We start from the raw sequence: 22,923 nt of genomic DNA on the forward strand, positions 1-22,923 counted from the left end.
GTAAGTATGCATATAGTGTACTAGCTTGTAGCAGGCGCTAACCTCATCTTTACCAATTGGCATGGCTTTTCGTGGCCAACTTGTGCAGCATTGAGGCTAAATGAAGCTGCAGCATCCCCCCCCCCCCCCCCCCCCGTAACCTCCCCCGTACTGTAATCCGGTGCTTTGGTTTCCTGCTCTTTCCATCGGATCGGCAACCCGTAGTTTATATAATGTTCTTCGGCGTTTGAATATTTAGTCATGTACAGTTGCATTACAAAGCACATGCTCGCATACTGGAACCTGCGTTACCTTTCAGTTTAAATAAAGCTCATGAAATACTGACCTGCCACTTCTACTGGGTGTTGAATAGAATACCAGAGATCAAAGTTCAAGCAGTGGCACGAGCTTAAGAAAATTGGCTTTTAAAATATCTGTGCATTAAGAGTGACACATTTATATCACTAAGAGCCCCTGAGTGAGAGAGAGAGAGAGAGAGAGAGAGAGAGAGAGAGAGAGAGAAGTGAGGGAAGATGAGTGCCGATCATTCCTCTATTCACTTTGCCCAATTAAGCGATGACAAGCGACTGTTTAAGCAAATTGCAGCAGAACATATCCGAGGCTCTCAGGGGTCATTTTGAGTGATGTCAAATAATAAATAAAGAAATGACTGGCTGACACGCCACACACCACACACACACACACACACACAGGTATGAACCAGAGATTAAAAGGCCACATGGATAGAAGCAGCAACATTGCTGAGCGTGATGTGATCTCCTCCCCCCGGTGACTGCAGCCATTTAGAATACAGATGTTCAAACGTCTCCATGTTGCTCTGTGCGCAGACCCACAGTCCTGTCCTCGAACGCGATCAGCATGTCCTGCAACGTGTTTACAATTATTTAGGATGTCTGATGGTATTTTACGTCTCTTAGTTACATTAAATGAAAAGACCAAAACCAACAATGATTGGATTTTACATATAAGTAGCAGAATTGAGCAGTTTTGGGAAGTTATAATGCTTTTAAAAAGAATTTAAGGACACATTTTTGTGCTGTTTTTGAAGACTTACGTCTTGGGTAGGAGAGGATGGGCTGTTGCTAGAGAAGTCACATAGCGTTGACGAACACATTGCTGGTTTTGGTCTTTTCACAGGATTTGCTGACTACAAGAAAACATACAGAATATCGCCAGCTTTATTCGTAATAAATTATTCAGAGAAACAACTTCTGATGAACCTAAAAAAAAAATAAAGAAAATCTTTTTAAGATTCAGTTAACAAAGCAGAATTAGGCTCTACTTTCCTCTTCGCATTTCCCTTTCTGCATGACTTCAATCCAGTGTAATATCGTCGGTTCTCTGCATCTAGAAATAAATCACCCGGGAGCAATGCGGAGCCGTTTGTGTTCCCTTCCTCTTCTTCCTCTTCTTCTTCTTCCCTTTGCGTTCCCCACATGCGACGCTCCCAACTCCGTTGGCTAACGCTTGAAGTCCTGCCCGTCAAGCCGGGACGGCAGGTACTCCATTAGAAGTGTTTCTCATGTTGATGTCGGGCGGGGCATCGGGTTTGCATGGGAATCTTGTTAGGGTCCTTATTGACGTTGTGTTTCATTAACTTGATTAATGGCATCTATTGGGGCAGGCTCCACAGTAATCAACATCTCTGCAGGGAGGGGCCGCCGGCAGTCAGATATGGGACTCTCCGGTCTTCTTCTGCCCACTCTTCACTGGCCTCGCTGTGTCTTGCCTGTTGCCAAAAAGGCTGTGTTCAAAAATAATCTTATATTCATAAATACCCAACTAGCATGCAGCGGGAGACCATTTAAGTAGACCCCGGATGACCATTGGGAACTTTCCATTCCACAAACTGATTGCATGTTTCAGAAAAATAGGCCCCGTGAACGTAGAGGAATGAACTGTGTTCATATCGGCCGGGGTAGCAATGCATCACTGAAGATGCTCCTACTAAATTATTTGGCGATATAAGTGCCCGCTGTCCTGCTGTTTGCTTTGCCTTCTTCATTTAAAAACAATTACAAGATTGCACATTGCCAGGAAAGCCTCATAGAGTCTGGAATTAAAGAAAAGGTCAAGACAAGCTCTACGTCCAATACAAGCTTTACAACCACACACACTTCACTGTAATTTCAATGTAGTGCGCTGTCAATAGGACTGTTTCTGAGTTGATATCTGAAGGCCAACAGGCGCTTGCACATCTGATGTTTTCTGAAGTGCTTTTTCTTACAGACCAGAGGGATTTCTTTCCCTATGTCTATGCATCCTACGTCTGCTCTCATATCTCCCTTTAGGAGGTGTCTCATCACGGGTCAGTGCAGGAGGGAGATGAGAAAATGGTCGCCCTCAAAATCGCCCCAAGAACCGGAGCACCGGAGGCCACCGATCCCCGGCTCCTGGAAGCGCATGCCGGAGAAGAGAGGTACAAAAAGAGCAGAGATTGAAAGAAAAAAACCCCACCTGGAATACATATTTGCCTTTCATCATCTGCTTTTTTTTTGTTGCCCACATTGTACTCGGTTATATTTGCGAGCCCACTTAAGGGAGAGAGGGTGAAGCTGTGCTGGTGCAACTCCAAGCAGGTTGCTGCCGGGGTTGCTGTTGCTGTGAAGGCTGCATGCTCCATATTGGTACATTTTGCTCAAAACAATGCTCGCAAAGTGCAGCAGAAAATTAACAGCATATGTGCAAAATAGGGTTTATATATAAAGATGAAATAGTTCCACAGTTAATGGATTTGCTGGTATAAAACTGCAAGAGCAAACTACTGTAAAAAATGTAATTAAGGGATCAAACTGGATACTAATCACTTGGCAGGAAAATATATAATTACTCTGATTTGATGAGTTTCATTAGAGAGACTTTTATATCCACTCCGAGTTGAAACAAACTTGGAATGAACTTTATGATGACAAAGACATCGCATCAAGCCATAAATCATTTGTGAAATAAGACAGCTAATGTTGTGTAAACGCTATGGAAAAGAAATGCAAACACGACAGAGTTAGACCTTGATGGACGTATGTGACGTCCATCCATTACTACAAAGAGCAACGAGATAACCAACAATGGTGCGTGAGGTACTGCAGATTAAGGCCAATTAATGATATTTTCATCCAATTCTTCTGGAAAAAAAAGCAAAAGCTAATAACCCAATAATAATAACCCAATTTTATGCCAAGAAGCAACACATGAAACAACTCCATGAGACCCCAAAACCTGATGGAGGCAGTTTATTATCACGCATGATAAAGTGGGACAACAATTAAAACCTTAGATTAGAGAAAAGACTTCATCTCATGTCAAAAATATTTGCTGATTATTTTCCTATTTTTCCACTGATGGTGAATGAACACGTCTTCTAATTAAATAGACCCTCACCTGAGGAAGTTATAACGACAGCATCTTATATACGTTATTTATAATGTTCAAATGAACCAGACTAAATAAAAAACTAAGCAAAAGTATAAATTTGGCCTGTAAACAAACTACGACTTATAAAAGCACTTTTATTGCTGAATCCTAATCAGCCAAGTGTGCATGCACGTACAAAGAAAGAGTCCAGTTTGTTTGCCTCATGACATGACGTTTCATTACTTGTCTTGTGTGATGTACGACGACTTTGAGTGCCATTAAAGGCACCGTTCAATTTAACCGTTCTATTCAAATATCTGTTTTTGCAAAGGATGTCCATCAAACTGTGTTTTTCTTTTAAATTCATGTTGCTCACTTTGAAAGCACGACAATGGAGGACGGACGGCTGACTCGTGAAGTTTAATTGAGGACTAATTGAAACCAAACCTCCTCATTTCACTTCAAAAACCGAGATGAGGCGGCGGCTCGCTGGAGCGAGATCGTCAGCACAAGTTTCCTACTTGCTGTTGGCCATTTTGTATCTCATTTTCCAGTAAATATCACTGTATAAAACATGCGTTTCCTGCTTACAAAGTACAAACCTTGGAAGTTAGCGGGTAGCCTTCCACACACCGATGTTTTAAGTGGTAAGACGTGCGCGCGCTTGCTGTTAGGAAACAGTGTCGGCCTCTCTGCGGCCGAGTTCCCCGCATTCATTACGGTTGTTGTTGAACTACACACGCTCCGCACGACTTGTTCAAACATGACCGCCCCGCTCAGTGTGTGTGTGTGTGTGTGTGTGTGTGATGAGCTGTGCAGGCGAGAGAGAACAGGCAAATGAGTATTGAAAATGCTTCAATTACCATACTATTTAAAAAGAAAATGCAGGAAGTGTTCAAAGTCTCCACATTGTATTGGGCTCAATGTATGTTGGTGGTTTGTATAATATCTTGAAAACGGCTGAATGGAATACAAAAATAAAGATGTGGCTTGGACCGCGTTCAGGTATTACCTCGTCATTAATGTTGCCTCACGTCTACTGAGTGATGTGCACTTCTGTTCCCGTTCCTTCGATATCAAATGAGTTTGATGATTTGGATTCTGGACGAAAAACGTATTTAAAGCACATAAATTCCCCATCGATGTATCCTTCTCAACAGATAAGCATGTTCATTCAGAGTTGGACAGATCCGTCTTTGATTGCACTGAACAATTTAAGTGTTTTCATTTGTTTTACCTCATGTGTGACACTGTACTTATGTTTGGGTGATACACGACTCATAGGTTGCAATTTACAAAGACATGCATTTTGGGTTGTTTTTTTTTCTCCAGCCCCCGATTACATCCCTCCATGTTTTACCCAGCATCTCTTCTGTTCCATCCCTCAGCGATGTCCGACCAGGCCATTAAGTGTTGAGAGAGAAGAGAGAGAGACGGACGTAATTGATGAGCAACCGCAGCCAGGCTGGTCTCATCGGGTCCGGGCAGAGTTCAAGCTGGAGACACGAGTGGGACACCTTGAAGTCTCATCCTTTTAATTACACTCGTACTGTGCCAAACCAAACCCTCACATTCATTGGGAAATCTTTTAGTAGACTAATTTGCTGGATTGGGGAGAAAAAAAATCCATCCAACTGAAAAGTCCTGGTGTATAACTTATGAGATAAATTATTTTTCTGAAATTCAGCTTACATTTTTTTTCTTTCTACCTTAAAATGCTGATTGAACCGGTACATTTAGGCCCCGAGTTGATTCATTAAACACACAGATGTCTTTTAGATCTGTTGTTGTTTTTTTTTAAATCTTGATTACTGAGATCAACGCTTTTGAAATATAATCAAAGATAGTCCTAGTTGCAAAGACTTTGGTTTCAATCCTGAAGCCTATAATTCATGGTTTGAAGAGAAGCTACTGTGTTTTGTACACTTCATTTAGTCTCATAAGCTATTTGTGAACACTACGTGACAAAAAAACTCCAAAACCAAACACTATACCGACAAGGAAACGCTGCAAACAACTGCCCACTTCCACATGCAGAGCACGCGGCGCGGCGTGAGCATCCCATTGAGCTCAATCTTCCCCAACTCCTTGGAAAACATCTGCTATAGATGCTCAACTGTGTACTGCTTTTCGCAGACGGGACGTGTTCATTTTGCTTGCCTGAGCTTTGTCTGGAAATGGTTGCCTGCAGGTACATATTGGTGGGTCGGGGGGGGATGAGAGCTATGACACTCCAACACACTGTGTAGTTTATGTTTGGGCCAGAGAGAAACAACAATGAGTCCTGAGACACCAACACTCTGCTGCGTTCTGCACAAAAACACTGAATTGTTTACTTCAGTTCTGGCTGAGCAGAAAAGAGGATACAAAAAATACGACTTTGTAAGCGAGTGAGAATGGATTATTATTAGCATGAATTCTCACAACCTGTTATTTTGTCTTTAGTTATCTGAGGCCGCCTCGCGTCGTCCCGTCAGCCATCTTGCGTGCGTCGCCCAAAATTTCGGACTATCCGACAAAGCTACGCGAGCCGTTGCTCTGCTAACCGCGTCCTTTCTGAGTCTCGCACTTCACGGTTTCATAGCACGATACCGTTGTTTTTAAAAGCCGCAGCAGAAACACGAACAATGGATCCCGTTGAAGAACGTTCGGCTGAAGAGGTCCTGCGAGTATGAGCGTTTATAAAACCCGTCTGACGGAGGATAAGGAAATCCATGGCGGTAAATTCCCGGAGGGAGATATCGGTGAACGTGGACTCTAAACGCTCGTTGCGCCGCCAACTGTTCTGGCGTCTGGAAAAGGCGGGAACTATAAACCAACACGAGGCCGTGGATGCAACTGCGTGGCCAGCCGCAGTTGTAGTTGCAAGAGTGTATATCTCCCTTCAGTTAAATCCGCATCTCGCGCTAAAATAAAACAAAAATGATGACATAAATAGAAGTAAATATAGTGCCCTGATTGTGCGTGAATCATTTTTACCCGTAGAGTCTTTTTGGACTACTTCTTTATGTAGGTCTGCTCAGTTAGGACCCGATTTTGTTGTGAGATTCACAGATTTTCTCAAATCCAGAACGCTTGCATGAGTAATCTCTTCCCACGCCCCGGTGCCAGACGCGCGGCGATGATCAATGAAGCCAACTGTACTCACCGTCCTCCCGAGACTTCTGAATGAAGGCGTCGACGCCGCTCTCTCCGTAGTTCCCCTCCGAGGCCACCGTGGACACGTAGTTCCAGCGCATGGCCTTCACGATGTCCACCATGGCCTGGGCCTGGTAGGTGTCAGGCGGCACGACGCGCGAGAAGAAGTCGTAGCGGGTGTTGTCGCTGAGCTCCGGAGCCGTGGAGGCGTAGCTCACCTGGGGTATCTGCACGGGGGGAGAATATTCATGACATTACGGAGCTTGAAGCGGCATTTTTGGTGAAACTGCTTATGGAGAGTGGTTGGTGAATGAAAAAAAAAAAAAAGGGAAGGGGAGTTTATTTTAATTGCACCTTTCAAAAACAAGGCAATTCAAAGTGAAGAGAAGGAAGCTATTAAAGCAAGATATAAAAAGTAGCATAAAGGTATATTAAAATACAATGTAAAAAGGCATAAAAGATAATACAACATTCTGATTAAATACAATAAAACTGATGAAATGGGAATACAAATTACAGTGCAATGCAAGATATGAATACATAGTCAGTTATTGCACGTTCAGTTGGTTTTTTTCCCCCGGGGGAACTGCATAACTAACTGAAAGCTGCTTCTCTGAGTTTAGTTTGGACTCTGGTGGGACGGTAAGCCGACCCGAACCGAGAGGTCTGGAGCAACAGATACAGAAACATTAGGAGCTCCGTAGACCTCGCATCTCGAAGTCAATCCTTTGAGCAACATGTACACGTCGGAGAAATGGTTTGATGTGATCCACTTTGCAGTTTTTGTAACCCTCGCAGAGACGCAAGTCCTTTAATGCTTTATATGTTCTTGAGGTGATGGTGGGAGGCTGATTTGCCAAAGATGTATTTCTTGCTCTGTGGTCTTGAGACTGGAGCTGAGCTCTGACTTTTATAATCACTCTTCTTCGGCTCCACGAGCAAGTGTGTCTGTTTATCTCTGATAAAGGACAAAAAAAAACTACCAGACAAGTCTGTGGGCGTCCAATATTCTTCATCCCTTTTGAGATTCAGAACAGAGATACTGATCCCGAACCCCCCCCCCTCCCTCCTCACCACAAAGCCTTTAAAAGACGCAGACTCAGCGCCCCCTCTCGCTGCAGCCGGTTCACGAGCAGAGACGATGAGCGTGTCCGACTTCGGAGTATAGGGGGTCACTTGCTCAACGTGAACATGTCTCATAGCATCCGGACGCAGCATGTTTCACACGCCACAGAGTGTGTTTGTTAGCTGCAAGGTCTTTGATAAATACATTTTTAAAAAAAGAAAACGATCCACTGCTGCAGAGTACACACAGCAGCAGCTTTTATAAGAGTAAAGCTTTGTAAATGCAAGATCTTGCATCATGGCAGGCGTCTGCTGCTCCCACTGCTCCACAGATTCCTTTTTTTGTTTTACTGATGCGTGTGCTGAAGAAAGCAAAAAGTTACATAAGGAGCTTCAAGAGAAAATATAAATAGGTCAGCTGAAGCAAGAAGACAGTCTTGAGTGACCATCATTTTAGATTTTCTGGCTGTGGTTGTTGTGCTTCACCACAGGGGGTTTGCTTTTCATGGGATTGCGCAGTGTCATTTTTTTTGTTGTTGTTGTAATAGGTAAACTGTGTTCTGGTAAATGGAATTTTTCATCCCTTCGGCTCACGGTGATTCAGCAGACAGACAGACAGCCGGGGTGTTTTCCTGGTAATCATACACAGTGTGCCCTTTTGATGAGGATCTGTCGTCATATTGTGGTGTCCCTAAACAAAATGAGGGGAAGGTGCACTCAGTGAAACACGACCCTCATGAAAAAACAGATTTTTTTTTTTTTTTTGCTCCAGATGCCTCTTTGCCACATGTGGCATTTCATTATCACAGACACCAGACCTGTAGGCTGTGAAGCACACACACACACACACACACACACACACACACACACACACACACACACACACGGAGAGAGCCAGATAACACTTGCTATTAAAAATGGAACTTCAAGGCAAACTCCTCCCACCAAGATGAAAACCACTGTGGTCGAAACTCACACATTTGGATATATATATATATATATATATATATATATATATATATAAATAAACTTGAACTGGCGTTTCATCTTGACCCTTGGCCACAGGGTGCATGTGTGTGTTCAAAAAGAGAACAGACTAGAAAAGAAAAGAAGATGAAAACCTACAGAAAGGTTCTTAGCTCGAGTGGATCTCATACATTACACTAATGAGAACTCGTAAACAAATCATTTGTGTAAGGTTTGATGGCAGGAATACTAAAGTGGCAATAGGTACGTTGTTGTTGAAGTGGCTAATGGCTACAGAACATTGGCACCATGCGCGTTTGAATTGAGCTTTTACAAAGCGATTCTTTCTGCCACAACCTGCGATGAGGGCTTGATTAACGGCACAAAAAGAAGAGAAGTCAAACGCAACAAAAGCAGGAAGATGGTAGCGTTTTTGTTAACCCCGGTGGCTACTTGTAGCTCTTCCCAGTTACCAAAGAGCATCACCGCTACGTGTTTTGCAGTAACTACCACGAGCAGTGGAAAAAGCGGATGCTGTGAAGAAAGGAACAGTGGAAAAAAACACAATGCAGTGTGTCCTGTTTGTCTCCTGTTGGTTTCTGGGAGGCTTTGAGGTAAACAGAGAGTGTTTCAATTGTCTTTAAGAAAGCAGCATCAACATTAACCCGTTAGCTCCAGACCTCCTTTTTCCCTGTGTTTGCGTCGACGTAGGAACCCCAAATTATTTCCAATACTTGTGTTGATTGTATGTATTTGTTCAGCAAAGCCTTGGGAAAAACATGTACATCTGCAAAAAAATCACTTTAAAAAGATATTTTGATCATAACTTTGAACATCCAGCATGATATGAGCCAGATTCCCCGAAAATGCCTCCTGGAGCGGTCAATAAGACACCTTTTTGGAAAGATTAGGACCTAAAGAATCAGAATATGCAACAAAGATCCCAATAAAACAAAAGCCTTGGCCTGTTAGGAAGGCGTTTCAGTCTAAAAAAACTGTGTCGTTCAGTTTAAAAATGGAAAAATGAAGTATTTTATGCCAAAATATTGTCTGAGTGGGGCATGCTGGGACTAAAAATGGGCGCGCATGGTTTCAAAAAGGTTAATGTGACGTGGGAAGGCTAAGAGGGGGCAGAGACTGTCTACTGTCACTTTAAGGCAATCCCAAGAGTTAGAAATGGTCGGTATTTAGCCACAAGCACCGTTATTGACAGGTGTTTGAGTGGACTAGAGCGAAGCATATTTAAAGTATATATTGAATACTCTGCATTAAGGAGGTTAATTTGAAAGTGTAACCGGAAGATGAGATCAATTTGAAGGTGTTAGGTTCCCGTTAGGTCTCCAGGAGACACAATCAAAGTTGTGTCAGAATGAAGAGACTCTCTCAGGCTTAAGCTGTGAGCAGCTTACCAGATGGCGCGATATCATGAGATGAGTTCAGTCGTACTATATATAGTATTTTACACAAAAAGTACATATTGTGTATAACGTTCAAGCAAGTCAGTAATAGAGAAGAGAAACAGCAGCGAGGTTTAGTGTTTTATACGCATTCCCTACGTCAATGTTTTATGCTATTGAAGGTTTGTTTCATTTTGTAATTTGCATGTCCATGTATCATGTTGGATTGAATATGTCACCGTGTCCCAATTCCATAATACAAACGAGGTCTTAGCAGGTTTTTAGTGTTCACATTTCTTACGTGATGCACATTTTTCTCCCACACTGCAATGCATAAAGGAAAGGAGAACAATACCATACATGTTGGTGGTGGTGAAAGAAAAGAAAAAAAAACAGTGAAATAAACCATTAAAGTGTCTCTTTGTGGAGATTAATCAGCTGCATTACGTTACACATATTGTGTCATTTCTTCTTGGCTTGAGCTGTTAAAAAATGTGTTGATATCATTTCATACTCAGTGATCAAACAACAGACAAGAATGGCAATTAGTACGTTGTTGTACATATGGAATAGATTTACTCTGGATTAGGAACAAAGCTGGCATCTTTTGTTGGTTTTCTTTTTTTTATTTAATTCAAACTAAACCAATAGTTGTAACATCTAGACCTCGTTCAATGCAGACTCTGGCATGAAAAGTTCAGATTTCTTGGACCGATAAGGTTTTTTTTTAAAAAAAAGGATGTATTTTTACTCTTTGTTTGGCACAAGGGGGTTTGTTTGTTGTATTTTCAGTCCCCTCCACCACAGCTTGTCCACACTAGCCCCGCTCGGTTTGAAATGTATTCATTTCGACAGGTTAGAGGCCGGAGTCCCCGAGGTAATTCACTTCAGTACAAGGACCTGAAGAAGATGCGCTGGGAGAGTCGGGGAAAAACATGAAATAATGATATGGAAAACATACTGTAATAATAGAACTGTGTAATCTCGAGCTGAAATTTCAAGAGCCCGCCAAACAAATCCTAACCTACAACTGATGGAGGTTATTCAGGGAAGAAAACAATATACTTCAGGTTACTAAAAGGCTGCTTGAGAAATGTTTGACAAGTCTTTTCACTGCACTTCTCTATTATAGTGACTTTCATAATAAGCTATCTGTGTCAACACATTATATACGTCAAATAAAAGCTTTGTACTGTGAAATTAGCACACAAAGTGTCCTATTAATTAAAGTTATTGTTCTGTTTTTGTAATGAACCATATCTTTACTAATTAAGCTTGGGTTTTGCCAGGTGTGTTGCCCTCCTCTTCATCCAGTTTCTTCCTTTTCCTTTCACATACTAAGGACAACACGGACCTGCACTGCACCAAATTATCAGGAATAACTCTTCAGCGTGCAGAACAGGATGCATGGATTAAGGTCTCCTTAATTACCTTGCATCTCTGAGTGGACTATTTGAAGAAAGTCTTTCAACAGAAAATGAATCATGCATGAGCGTGAACACGTTTGTTTTCCTGCTTGGCATGTGGTTTTTCTCATCTTTTGATGCCGAGGACTCAGCAGAGTGCAACGTCGTTTAATTGTCGAGACTATTAGCAGGTACACGCCCGGGACCGAAATAGCAGATTTTGGGAACACTGCAGTTTTTTATTTGTGAAGGTGACAAGTTGCTGTTTGCTGAGGGAGATGTACAAATGTTCCTCTTGAGGGGAATATTGCACGACTTGTGAGCTCCTGAGCGTGTGAATGTGGGAGTTTTGCATGTGATGGAACTAACCATCAATGCATTGCAGTGATAATTGTGTCCCAGTGACACAGGTATGTTTATTTGACTGGGAAAAAAAATCTCTTACTGCAACACCCGTCTCCCATTACATTGCATTTGAGTCTCGAGACTCTACATGAATTCACTGCAGCACAAATAGCTCCTATTAATTAATCAATGATCTATTTCCTGAATCTATGTGGAGCTGCAAGTGAAGAGGTTTGCTCATCAGTCCCGTGGAAAGTCTCCAACATTTGACTATTTACTCCAAAATGCCTGATTTCCAATTAAAGTGTTGCCCTATTGGTACCAAGACATTTACATTTAACATTTCCAAAGATCATGAGATCGCCTCGGGTCCAAAAGCCTCTCCAAAATAATAATTTGGCATAGAAATATTGTGTATTTGCAATTTTGGGACCCGAGTGACTCTGTCAAGGGATGGGTCCGCAATATTTATATATTTATTATGATTTAATGGTTTTGACCGACATAATGCGGGGTTTCCTCGTCGGCAATTCTGTTGTACCCTCTTTCTTTCTAGCATTGGATATCGGTGTGTCTGGCTTTCTGTGCAGAGAGCATGTTGTACATAATCAATCTTGGGGGGGACATTCGATAGGTGGCCTGTATGAATGAATGAAGGAATGAAAATGGTGGTAAGCATGAGATAAATACAATCCTTTTACATGTTTGATTCCAGCGCTTGATTTATTAACTTCATTTAAAGTGCTGCAATACTGTGACCCTTGTGAATTCACATATGGGTAAAAAAAAATAATGTAACCCTTAAATTGAGGTACTTACGCAACTCCATGAACTTGCTGCAGCGACCGTAACATTTCACCAAACTTGTGATAAGTTCCCCTTAATAAAGTCTAACAAAGTAATCCATGTCCTTGTAAACTTCATTATTCTACCTGTAAAGTCACGAAACGGCCGCAGCGTCTTCTTTTTTCTCGCCGGCGGTTCATTTTGAAGGCAGAGGCTTCCCTGAAGCCAAGATGTTTCTGCTTCCGGGTCACAGAGCACCAGCAGAAGCTCCTGAAGATTTAAAGCCGCAGCGCGCAAAAATCCAACAATGTTTTCGGATAGAACAAGTAACTTTTCTGATTTTGAACCGAATTTTTTTTTTTTTTAACTAAAAACCTTCCAAGATGTCAAAGCTTTCCTTTGCAGTGAATTTTGTTGCAGATTTGGATTTCTTAGGTTCTGACCTTTCCAAAAAAGGTGTTATTAGTGTGTGGGATGTTGTTAAAGCCTTGGACCATAAAGTTGGAAAAACTCGGGGACCGCTCGATAACGGATTTTTGCCAAATCTTGCTCATATAATGATGCTGGAAGTTATTAAAAAAAAATTAATTAAAAAAAATATATATTATTGGAAAAAAAATGATATGAAATTAAACAAGTATTCAAACTCATTTGGGGTTCATTCGACCACGTGAACACAGGGAACAAGAGGTCCGTACACATATATGGGTACATGGCTTCCAAAAGGGAGGATGATGATTTATGTTCAATTTACGTCCATGTTTTTCTGTCCTTTTCTATTCAGATAGTTGGTTGTTATGCTGTTAAAACTTAAAATAAAATGATTGAAAGAAAAAAAAAAATCTGTTCCTTTTGTGCTTTACTGCATTTTAGAGGCCACATTTGTCTCCCTTGTTTGGTTTGTTGAGCATCCTGTTAAGACTTGGAGCAACTTAATGATAATAATGTTGAGACCCGAGGTGGAGGTGATGTATTTTTTTCTGGGCGAATTATGCCGGCATGCAAAATAGCTGACTATATTTGCATGTGTAATGCAGGCACCTGACAGATCCTTGCAACCTGCAGCGTGGTGCAAATGCAGAGCATCTGCTTCAATCAAGCTGTATATGGAAAACATGGATGGATAAACACAGTTTATCCTCACCACTTGGCAATCTTATTCCATCACAAAAGAATGCTGTTTTCAACACAGCGTGAGCTCAGCCAAGCGGTTTTTCTTCATGACCCTGCCATTTGAGAATAGTTTGGCTTTTTCATTAATATCATACTTCCGTTTTCCCAATTGTGTTAGTCTGAATTGAGTTTTACATTACGGATCAACTTCATCACAAACTTTGGTATAACGAAGAAAACAAAAACATTAACTTGGTGATAGAAGCTGAAAAATCATTAGGAGGCACGCAGGGAGTTAACGAGCAACAGGTGGGCACAACGAGGGCAGCACAGGTGCAGGGAATACACAATCAGGAACCAGATAGACGAGACGTCAGACAATCACCAGAGCAGGAAGTGCAAAGACGCAGAGGACACAAGACTACAAAATAAAACAGGAAACAGAAAACTACAGTCATGACAGATACGCAGCAATTCTACTATTTCATGAAGTAAATACAATCAACAAGTTTGCTTGGATGATCTCGAAGAGTACTGAATGTAAACGTGAGTTTTATCCATTTGCAATATAGAAATTTATATTTATTATAGAAAAATCTTCTCTTTTTTCCTATGTCCTGCTGGATTTTGGTGGTAGCCATCTTGTTTTTTTGCAATTAGTGAGCAGAAGTGACCATGTTTGGACTGCAGATGTCATGTAGCGCTCTATCACAAAGTAGCCACGCCCTAAATCATACCCATTATCATCTATCTCACTCTCAACGGGACCATAATTTACTACATGAACATCTTGCTGTACTGAAAATGACTTGAAACTATCGATTGAGAACAAAAAACTCATGCTTACTGAGGGAATAAGTCAAGTGAGAAGTAGGGTCACTTTCTCATAGACTTCTATCCAACCAGAGGAGTCGCCCCCTGAAGGTTTAAGGCGCTTTCGCATCGGCTTCACTCTTTTGATCCGTAGGTCGCTGTGGGGGGGCGACATGTTTTTACTCAAAGACCAACGCACAAAAGATATTTCACCAACATCATCGGCGTTTTCCCCGCTCTGCTTGCCGTCTTTAGACGAGTGTAGATGCGAAAACAAGCAGTCGTAATAATCATACAAACGTCAGAAAAATCTGCCAGGCTCCAAAGTCTAAATAGTTCAAGGTCTGCTTTTGCTCTCCATGAACAGCGGTGCTTGGCTTTGTTTTGTTCTGTTTCAGAGGGCTACCGAGCAGCAGCGCCCGCACTGCAAAAGCTCCTCACGCTCACAAAGAGGAGCGTTGTGTGTTGGCTGCAGTACAACAACAGCTGCCTTAATATTCTTATTATATATAAGTGTCAGTGGGCAAAACATCAGTGTGTTCCCACTATATCCAGGCAGAGATAATGCCCGCAGTCTTCTGCTCGAGCTAAATGCAGAATCAATTTACTGAAATGATGGCTTCTAATGTATGTTGTTTAACTATATAATGGCCACTCACGAGAATAGAAACAACGATATAGCTAGAATTGTCCATTTTCCCATGCGTGCTCAACATCTGCACAGACACAGACGCACTGAATGATTTCATTCACAGAGCTGTTTAATTCAATTTAAGCGCCTGAAAATACATTTTGGGCCTGGACAGCGGCTGCATGAAGAGAAGTCGTTTAAATGTTTGCAGTGATGGACGCGGGTTGAACTCTTTGAGTCAAACGCACCACTCCTGCATCCAGGCTCGCTCCTTAATTGCTATCAGCTGCTGTTGACACTGAGGGGAGATTAAAGTTTCACTTTGTTCCCGTCAGGGTAAGTGGAGCAGCAAATAGCTGAACCTCCTGAATAGAAAAGCAATTCCTGCATAATGATTTCACAAAACAGATTCTCGCTGCTCTGGGAATGAACGACGACGACGACGCGCTGAACACAATGGGGACATTTGGCTGTGACTCAGACCGATGCCGTATCACATGAAGTGCAAGTGCAGCGAAATAAATTAATCATCTCTATTATTTTCGCGGACTTTCACAGAAGCGGACACTCGTATCTCCCGTCCCCTGTGTTTCTGTGTTTATTTTAAATCGCTGCCGAGTGATAATGAGTTTGGGTCAACAGTTAATTGGCTGTTTGCTAAGTTTCGGCTATGTTTTGTGCATTTTTAAGCAAGTCATGGTTACACATTGTGTAATATTGATAATCCTTCCCCGGAGAGGTTGGAAGGAGTTATAATTTCCTAACCTGTGGAGTTTACAAGAACAGAGTGTTTTAGAATAGGATTATTTAGCGCTATGCTATGCTAGCTACTCAAGGGATATTGACTGCACGTACACAGATGCTAGTTTTACTTTTTAATACTTGTGAATCACAGTTTTGTTCCTTTTTATTGTCTTGTCTCTCGATGTAGGGCTTCACTTTTACACAGATTTCTTTTTTCTATCAAATAGTAAATGTACTTGTGTCGCGCTTTTCTAGTCTTCCAACAACTCAAAGCGCTTTAACACGACATGACATCATTCACCCATTCACACCCTGATGGGAGGAGCCGCCATGCAAGGTGCCACATCAGCATCATCAACCATTCACACTCCGTAGGCGCAGCTGCGGGAGCAATTTTAGGGTTGAGTGTCTTGCTCAAGGACACATCGACAAGGGCTCGCGTCGCCGGGGATCGAACCGCCGAGCCTCTAAATTAAAGACGATCCTGCTCACCGCTGAGCCACAGTCGCCCATTGTTGAATCAGTTCGACACATAGATCCTTTCAGCGCATATTGTAGACCCTTTTTTTTTCACCCCAAATTTTGTAAATCCTCTTTAGTCAGGGAGTGCAGTTAGTGACAGTGTGGGCTCCTTGTCGCTGTCACAGTTTGAGGGGCCAGGGCTTAGGGAGGGGTTGATTGAGCTCAAATTGTAAACTGTGAGCCACAATATGAGGCTGCCCGTCTCCAGTGCAGTCAGATACAGCTGCAGAGCGAGGCCACACTGCCCACTGTCAAATGCTTGGCCCCAAGAGTCTGCCAATAACATTTCTAAGCATGCTTGAGACCTTTTCATAATATTTCCATCGCTCAGACCTGACCTTTCAATATTTTGACATTCCAATGAATTGAGAGAAGAAGGCAAAGCCAATAAAATTGAACTCCTCCCGCATTGTCTTCCACGGAGGCCGACATAAGCCTCGCTTCGATATCGCAGGATCACTCTGGGGAACCAGGATCCCTCCGCGCTCAGCTGCGGCAAAGTGATGGAAAGTCTTCAGTTCGAGGAAGGTTTTGTGAACTAAGCTGAACACGCTGCTGATGTGACCAGTACGGATGATGCACAACTGGGAGGTTACCTTGAGATGTTTGTCCTCAAACACGGAAAAACCACATCCAACTGTGTGATGTCAGAGATGATGTACAGAGATGATTCATGAAACACTCTCCCGCACGCAAAGAAGATTATTTTTTTGCTCTATTATAAAGTTTGCATGAACGAATGAATGTGATTTTCTGCTGGATTATTACTTTTTATAATAAAAAGCATGGTGGTCAAAATCAATATTAAGCTGGGAATGGTGCAGTGCAGTTAGCAGCGTAGCGTTAGCAGAGGTGGGATGTGAATAATGAATGAATGAATATATACTTTATTAATCCCCAAGGGGAAATTAGTTGACGGAGTAGCACCTTACAGACACACAATAAAATATAAAACAGGGTAAAAGATATATACAAAATAAAATAAAAATAGCTGGGATGAAAGATAAAAGGTAAACAGTGGAAAAGTGCAAAAATGCAAAGTATGCATTATGTAATAAGTTTATTTAAGTACAAGTCTGGGGTTTTTGTACTTGAGTTCTGCCATATCATACTTCTTTATTCTTCTACTCCATCACATTTTGGAAGTAAATATTGTACTTTTTATGCCACTATAATTATGTAAGACCATCTTTAGATTATAAATACAACATAAAATACATTAAAATGTGTTTTTTTTTACCTTTATCAGCCACAACGTTTGCAATATTTACACATGAATGCATCACTAATTATAATCCAGCTATATTATTCATACCACTCAGAAATAAGCTGCATAGTTCATATTTTTTGGGCCTTGTACATACAGTATTATGATGCTGTACATACACTGAAGTAACATTTTTGAATTACTTGTACTTTATCAGCGTATTTCTACACTGTGGTGCTGCTGGACTCAAAGATCCGAGAGCTTCTCCCACCACACGGACCGGTTGAGCTCGACTCTCGCACACGATCGACCCAGATAGCTTCGCACACTGCGGGTGTGTGGGTGCTACTGTGTGCGTGTCTGTTTTGTGTTAGAGGACATTCCAGATATTGATTTTTGTGTCTCAACTCTGCTCCGCGTTCTCAGATTAGCTCAACAAGTTGTCAACCTTTTGATTTAGTCTGGAATTGATGAGAGCGATGACCTTACGGCTGCTGAACAGAGCTTTGTGTTTGACCTGGGATTGATTACAAATAAAAGTTACTCACATTAGCCTGCAAACTAAAATCATATGCCCGATGTGAAGCTATATTCAGTATTTCACAGAGCTTCTTGGACAAACTCCAGGAATTTCTTACAAATAATCTGCTTTGTGCTGCAGAAAACGCTGAAGTTGGAGAACGTCAATATGATATTTTAACCTGTGGCAGAACTTCACAAAACCTGTTAATGAGCGGTTACATTTTTCCCTAATTTAAAAGGAGGAAATCAATTAACCAGTACAATAAAGACGGATGAATCAAGCTGTCAGAGTCTGTTTATGGCAGTCGGTGATAATGTATCAGTGCTAGAGTATAAATATGCTTAAAATGTGTCCTGTGAGAGGTTTAAAGCAGCTAGATGCAGGTAGTTTTCTTTATCTTTCACACGCTCTTGTACATCTCTTAGTACATTGTCGATTCGTCGCAGTTTTTTAATCCGTGTTTCTCTGACATAAGTGTTTTGATAGACGTGAGCTTAGACATTGAGTTCGTTTCCTTGTCCCTGAGGTCTGATTCCTTCAAAGAAACCCTTTCACTGGTTCCCGGTGGTCGGTTGGTACTGTTGTACCGCGCTGCGATCGGATCGGGTCCGATCGACACGAAGGACATGGTGAAACCGTACACCTTCAGCTCGTTCACTGCGCTCAGCTCCAGCCAATCGGCTTGTCGCTCCGTCACTGCGCGCTAAACACTCAACAAAGTCACGACTGTTTACCGTCCCGGCTCCTCGATGGTGGAACGAGCTCTCCATTGACATCATGACAGCAGGAAGTGTCCACATCTTCCGTCACAAACTAAAAACACGTCTTTTTCCGTTGAATAAGGAAGGTAGCGCAGTAGCAGCGCTCCAGTAGCACTTAAATGTCTCTTGCTGATAGCACTTTGTAGTTTGACTTCATTGAAGGAATTGTACTTTCCTGATTCTTGTTGTTCTGAGTTTGTGCTCACGGTTGAATGCACTTATTGGAAGTCACTTTGGATGAAAGTGTCAGCTAAATGACATGGAAACTCTGCAGATTTTCAACCTCTGTCTCACTGCGCGAGCACTAAAATAAATGTACATTGGATGCTGCGAAACAACTTAGAGCTCAGGGTCCAGCGGCATGGAGGCACACAAAGTGTAGACCAGAGCCAACAGTAGCTCCATATCGCGCTAAAGTCTAAGCCTGCCCACTTTTTAGCGATCCAATCACATGCGAAACATTTGATCTATATATTAAAGATTGATGCCAAGTGACAACAAGACACGTGATGAGATATAAAATACTTTTTCACCCTTTAGACCTGGAAGTCTAAATCTCCATCCAGAGAGAAGAAGCTCAGAGAAAGCAATGAGAGGACACTGTACAATATCTTGAGCCTTTCAGACTGTATTACTCCTTCCAACCTAGCTTGCGTATTGAAGCTCAATGCATGAAAAGAAGTCTTTCCTTTTGTGTGTATTCTAATATATTTAATGAAACACCTTTTATCACATTGGTGAAACTTACCATTTCGGTTTATATGAGCTTTACGTTTCTTCGGAGATGTAAATTAGTTTAAGTGTAATCTCGGCTGTGGGGAAAAGAGGTAAAACAAATATAAAATATAGTAAATGTATGAAAAGAAACAAAGCTTATTTCTCCAAATATTCTTTCTGGATGAGATTCAGGATGCTCAGCAATACAGTTGTGGTCCCTGACATTAGCAATAGAGTGAAAATCATGTTCTCAGTGGTGTGTCTCTACTTTCATTTTGCAAGAATGTGATATAATCGTGATGTCGTCATATCGCCCCGGCCCTACTAACACCTCAAAAGAAGCTCACGCTCACTATTAATACATACCACTCCAATGCGGAGTCCAAACTTCATCACATGGGTTTCCATACATATATATATAAATATATATGCTGCAAGGTTCTTTGAAGCACTCCACATCTGTGCTAAACATAGCACCTTCCATCTGTTAGAGACCTCATGACAAAGTGTGTGAGGAATCGACTCCCTGCTATCTGGGTCTCCATCTCTCTTCTCTCCTCTCGGTGTGCGCCAAAGATGCCACCTTTAGTGACCTTTTTTACTCAAAGCTGCTGAAGTTTCGTTGAAAATACACTCAAGTCCGCGCCGGATGACACATGAGAGGGCCGGCCGCCGTTTCAGAGAGCCCAAAACAACTTCGCGGAGACCGATAACCCGGAAAAAGATGTTCGACGTCCTCTCGATCTGGAATTCAGAACACAGAGGAGACACAAGCAGGGCTTCTCCAATCTGACAACAGAGGATGTTGCTCCAGGAGCAAGTTTTTGGCAGCTCAGTGTGTCGCATCCAGTCCTGGTCCAGCTTCACAGATCCATCATTGAAAGCATCGTCGCACCATCCATCTCCGTCTGATATGAGTGTGCGTCCCGTCGCTCAGTGGGAATGCGTGTCATTCAAACCTCGAAAGGGGGTTATGGAGACCTGGCTGCACGGTATCACACACACACACACACCTTCACATTGGACAGTCACCTGCCACCACGACCGTCTCTCCGTGAGCGGACACTCTTCTCCTCAGACACGAGAGTCAATGGGAAGAGGTTACTGACGTTTCATTTACATCGCGGCTCCAGGCTGGTGGTTCACAAAGGATGAGGGAAGGCGATGATTTCCACATCATCTATTAACCCAGAAGCAGCTGTCAGCTCATAGGGGCTTAACTTTCTTCACGCGCCATTTAATTCAATTCAATTTGTTTTGTGTAGCCCAAAAATTTACAAATTGCTAAATTTGCCTCGCAGGGTTTTACAATCTGTAAAGATACGGCAACATGTCGAGATAATGAGCGGCTGCTTCGCATTGGCTAACTGGTGTGGAGGATAACCTCCTATACTTAAATTAACAATGTAGAAAATTGTTTCTGTGCCCGAGGAAATTAAAGAAAACGCGTTCTTGGGATTATTTAATGAAACAATGTTAAAGGCCCCCTTAAAAAGGTTAAGGCTTTTGTTTTTACTTAGATCTTGTTTGACTTCTAATATTTAGTCTACCCAATGCAGATTGAAGACAGTTCACAATCAGAATTAATACGCTTACAGCAGCACTTTTTCACTAAAATGTCCATTGAGTTGATTAAACACTCTCTAAAACAGTTTCATGAGGACTTTAATAAGTAAACTGACCACTTGGTGCTTTTTATTGTTTTAATTCCAATACTGTTTATCTTTTTTTTTAATGAAACAGTGCAAATATCCGATTCAAGATGCTGTAATCGAATGCATGTATTTTTGTTTTAATGTCCAGGTTTGAACTCCTCGCACGTGTGCTTTTCCAGCCAAGTTCAAGTCCAAAATCTCCCGCTGTGAAAGAAAGGCTCGGCAGCACGCGGATGTGATTGTGAGACAAATGATATCAAACAAATAGCGTTAACACTTGCAGCGCCAGCGCCTTCATTCCTCGCGCGTCAACCTTCACAAGCGCATTGGATTTATTTGCCAGAAAAAAAGAAGAAAAGGAAGGAAAAAAAACAAAAAACCCCACAGAAACCGCTTCCAGCGAAGCTTGAATGGCTTCCAGCTCCGCCGCTCCAAATCAAAACACATCCGAGCAGTGAGGGTACAAAAGGTGGACACCAGTCACGTCCTGGTGTCCTGTTTGCAAAAACATCCGCATGCGGGACTCCTCTGCTGCGCATGGCCGGTCACCCGTCACCGACGCAACCAGTAAGACATAAACGCGGAAGCCTTCACCTGATGGAAACACGGCACACGAGCACAAAAGATAACGTCCCGACCGACATGGCGGGAGCAAAGGTTCACGAGTCCACAGAGACCAGCGGCGGCACATGACAACCCGCCGTTAGAAAGCATATGGTGGGAGAAAACACACACACACACACACACTAACACTTCCAGCTGGTAGATAATGACCAAATAGTTTTAGGGATGGTTTGGGACGGATAAAAGAAAGGTCTCTTTATCTGCAGTGTGCTTAAGAGAGAGAGAGAGAGAGAGAAAAATCAAGATAAAAACCTCCCAAACCAATAAAATGCCACTTAATCACACAGAGGATGTCCTCATAAAGACACTGAGATATCATCGATACCTGACCATCAGCGTTATTGCGCTGCTGGGACTATAGAGACAGGAAGAGGCAAAATGTTTGCCTTGGACCTCAAATTATTTTCCTCAAACTGGATCGACCACAGAGCTGTGTCCCGTTCACTGACCCTGGAAAAAAAATTGGTTGTTGCGTGTGTGTCGTGTTTTAATCCACGTGCTTTTAAAAACACACACATCTTGAGTCAATAGACACACCCTTATCAGGACGGGCAGGTTATGAGGTTGTGTTCTCCCTTTGTGTTATCTCACTTGGGTTCACCTCCAGTACACATTTCAGCTCGCTGGTATCTATCCAGCAGATGGAAATAAAAATGGAACGGTTGCATTTGAGGGTTTATTTAAAATTCTGTGTGATTCTCTGCTCTTTAATGTTGATGTGCCGTGTTCCTGAACAAACATTAAAATGCTACAGTCTTCCTTCGCTTCAAACATTCCACAAAAAAAAAAGGGCAAAAAGTCATAACTCTGTGCTGAAAATGTCTCCGCAGAATCCTCTCTATAAAGCGCCTGACATATTTATACACGGCTCATATACAAAGAGCAAGCGTCCAATTAAACTTGAAGACTTTCGAGTATTTTTCGCACTAATTTTGCGAGAATAAAAAAGAGACGAGAGGTGGTGAAGTTGATCGGGGGGGGGGATTTGTAATTATGAATTCCTCCGCAGCAACATCAGTCTCACTTCACTGTTGGTCAATAACCTATTACGGTCCTCTCCTAAAAAATGACGGCACATGCACGATTGCACATAAATCATTACTCCAGCCTGCTGTTTTGTGTGTTTTGTGGGACTGTTGGGGGTTCTAAAATTGTGTCT

The 22,923-nt window shown here is 42.1% G+C and overlaps 1 protein-coding gene across 1 annotated transcript in view; it reads right to left on the minus strand.

Moving 5' to 3' along the window:
- The window catches only part of LOC137795910 (metabotropic glutamate receptor 4-like), a 152,272-nt gene that overhangs the window by 55,316 nt on the left and 74,033 nt on the right, over window positions 1–22,923 (minus strand). Inside the window, exon 3 of the mRNA XM_068593475.1 lies at window positions 6,500–6,716. Within this exon, the coding sequence (XP_068449576.1) occupies window positions 6,500–6,716 (217 nt within the window). The remainder of the gene's footprint in view (window positions 1–6,499; window positions 6,717–22,923) is intronic.

Source organism: Clinocottus analis, unplaced genomic scaffold (assembly GCF_023055335.1).
Source record: "Clinocottus analis isolate CAN_PGR_092001 unplaced genomic scaffold, fCliAna1.0.p SCAF_3, whole genome shotgun sequence".
Classification (NCBI taxonomy): domain Eukaryota; kingdom Metazoa; phylum Chordata; class Actinopteri; order Perciformes; family Cottidae; genus Clinocottus; species Clinocottus analis.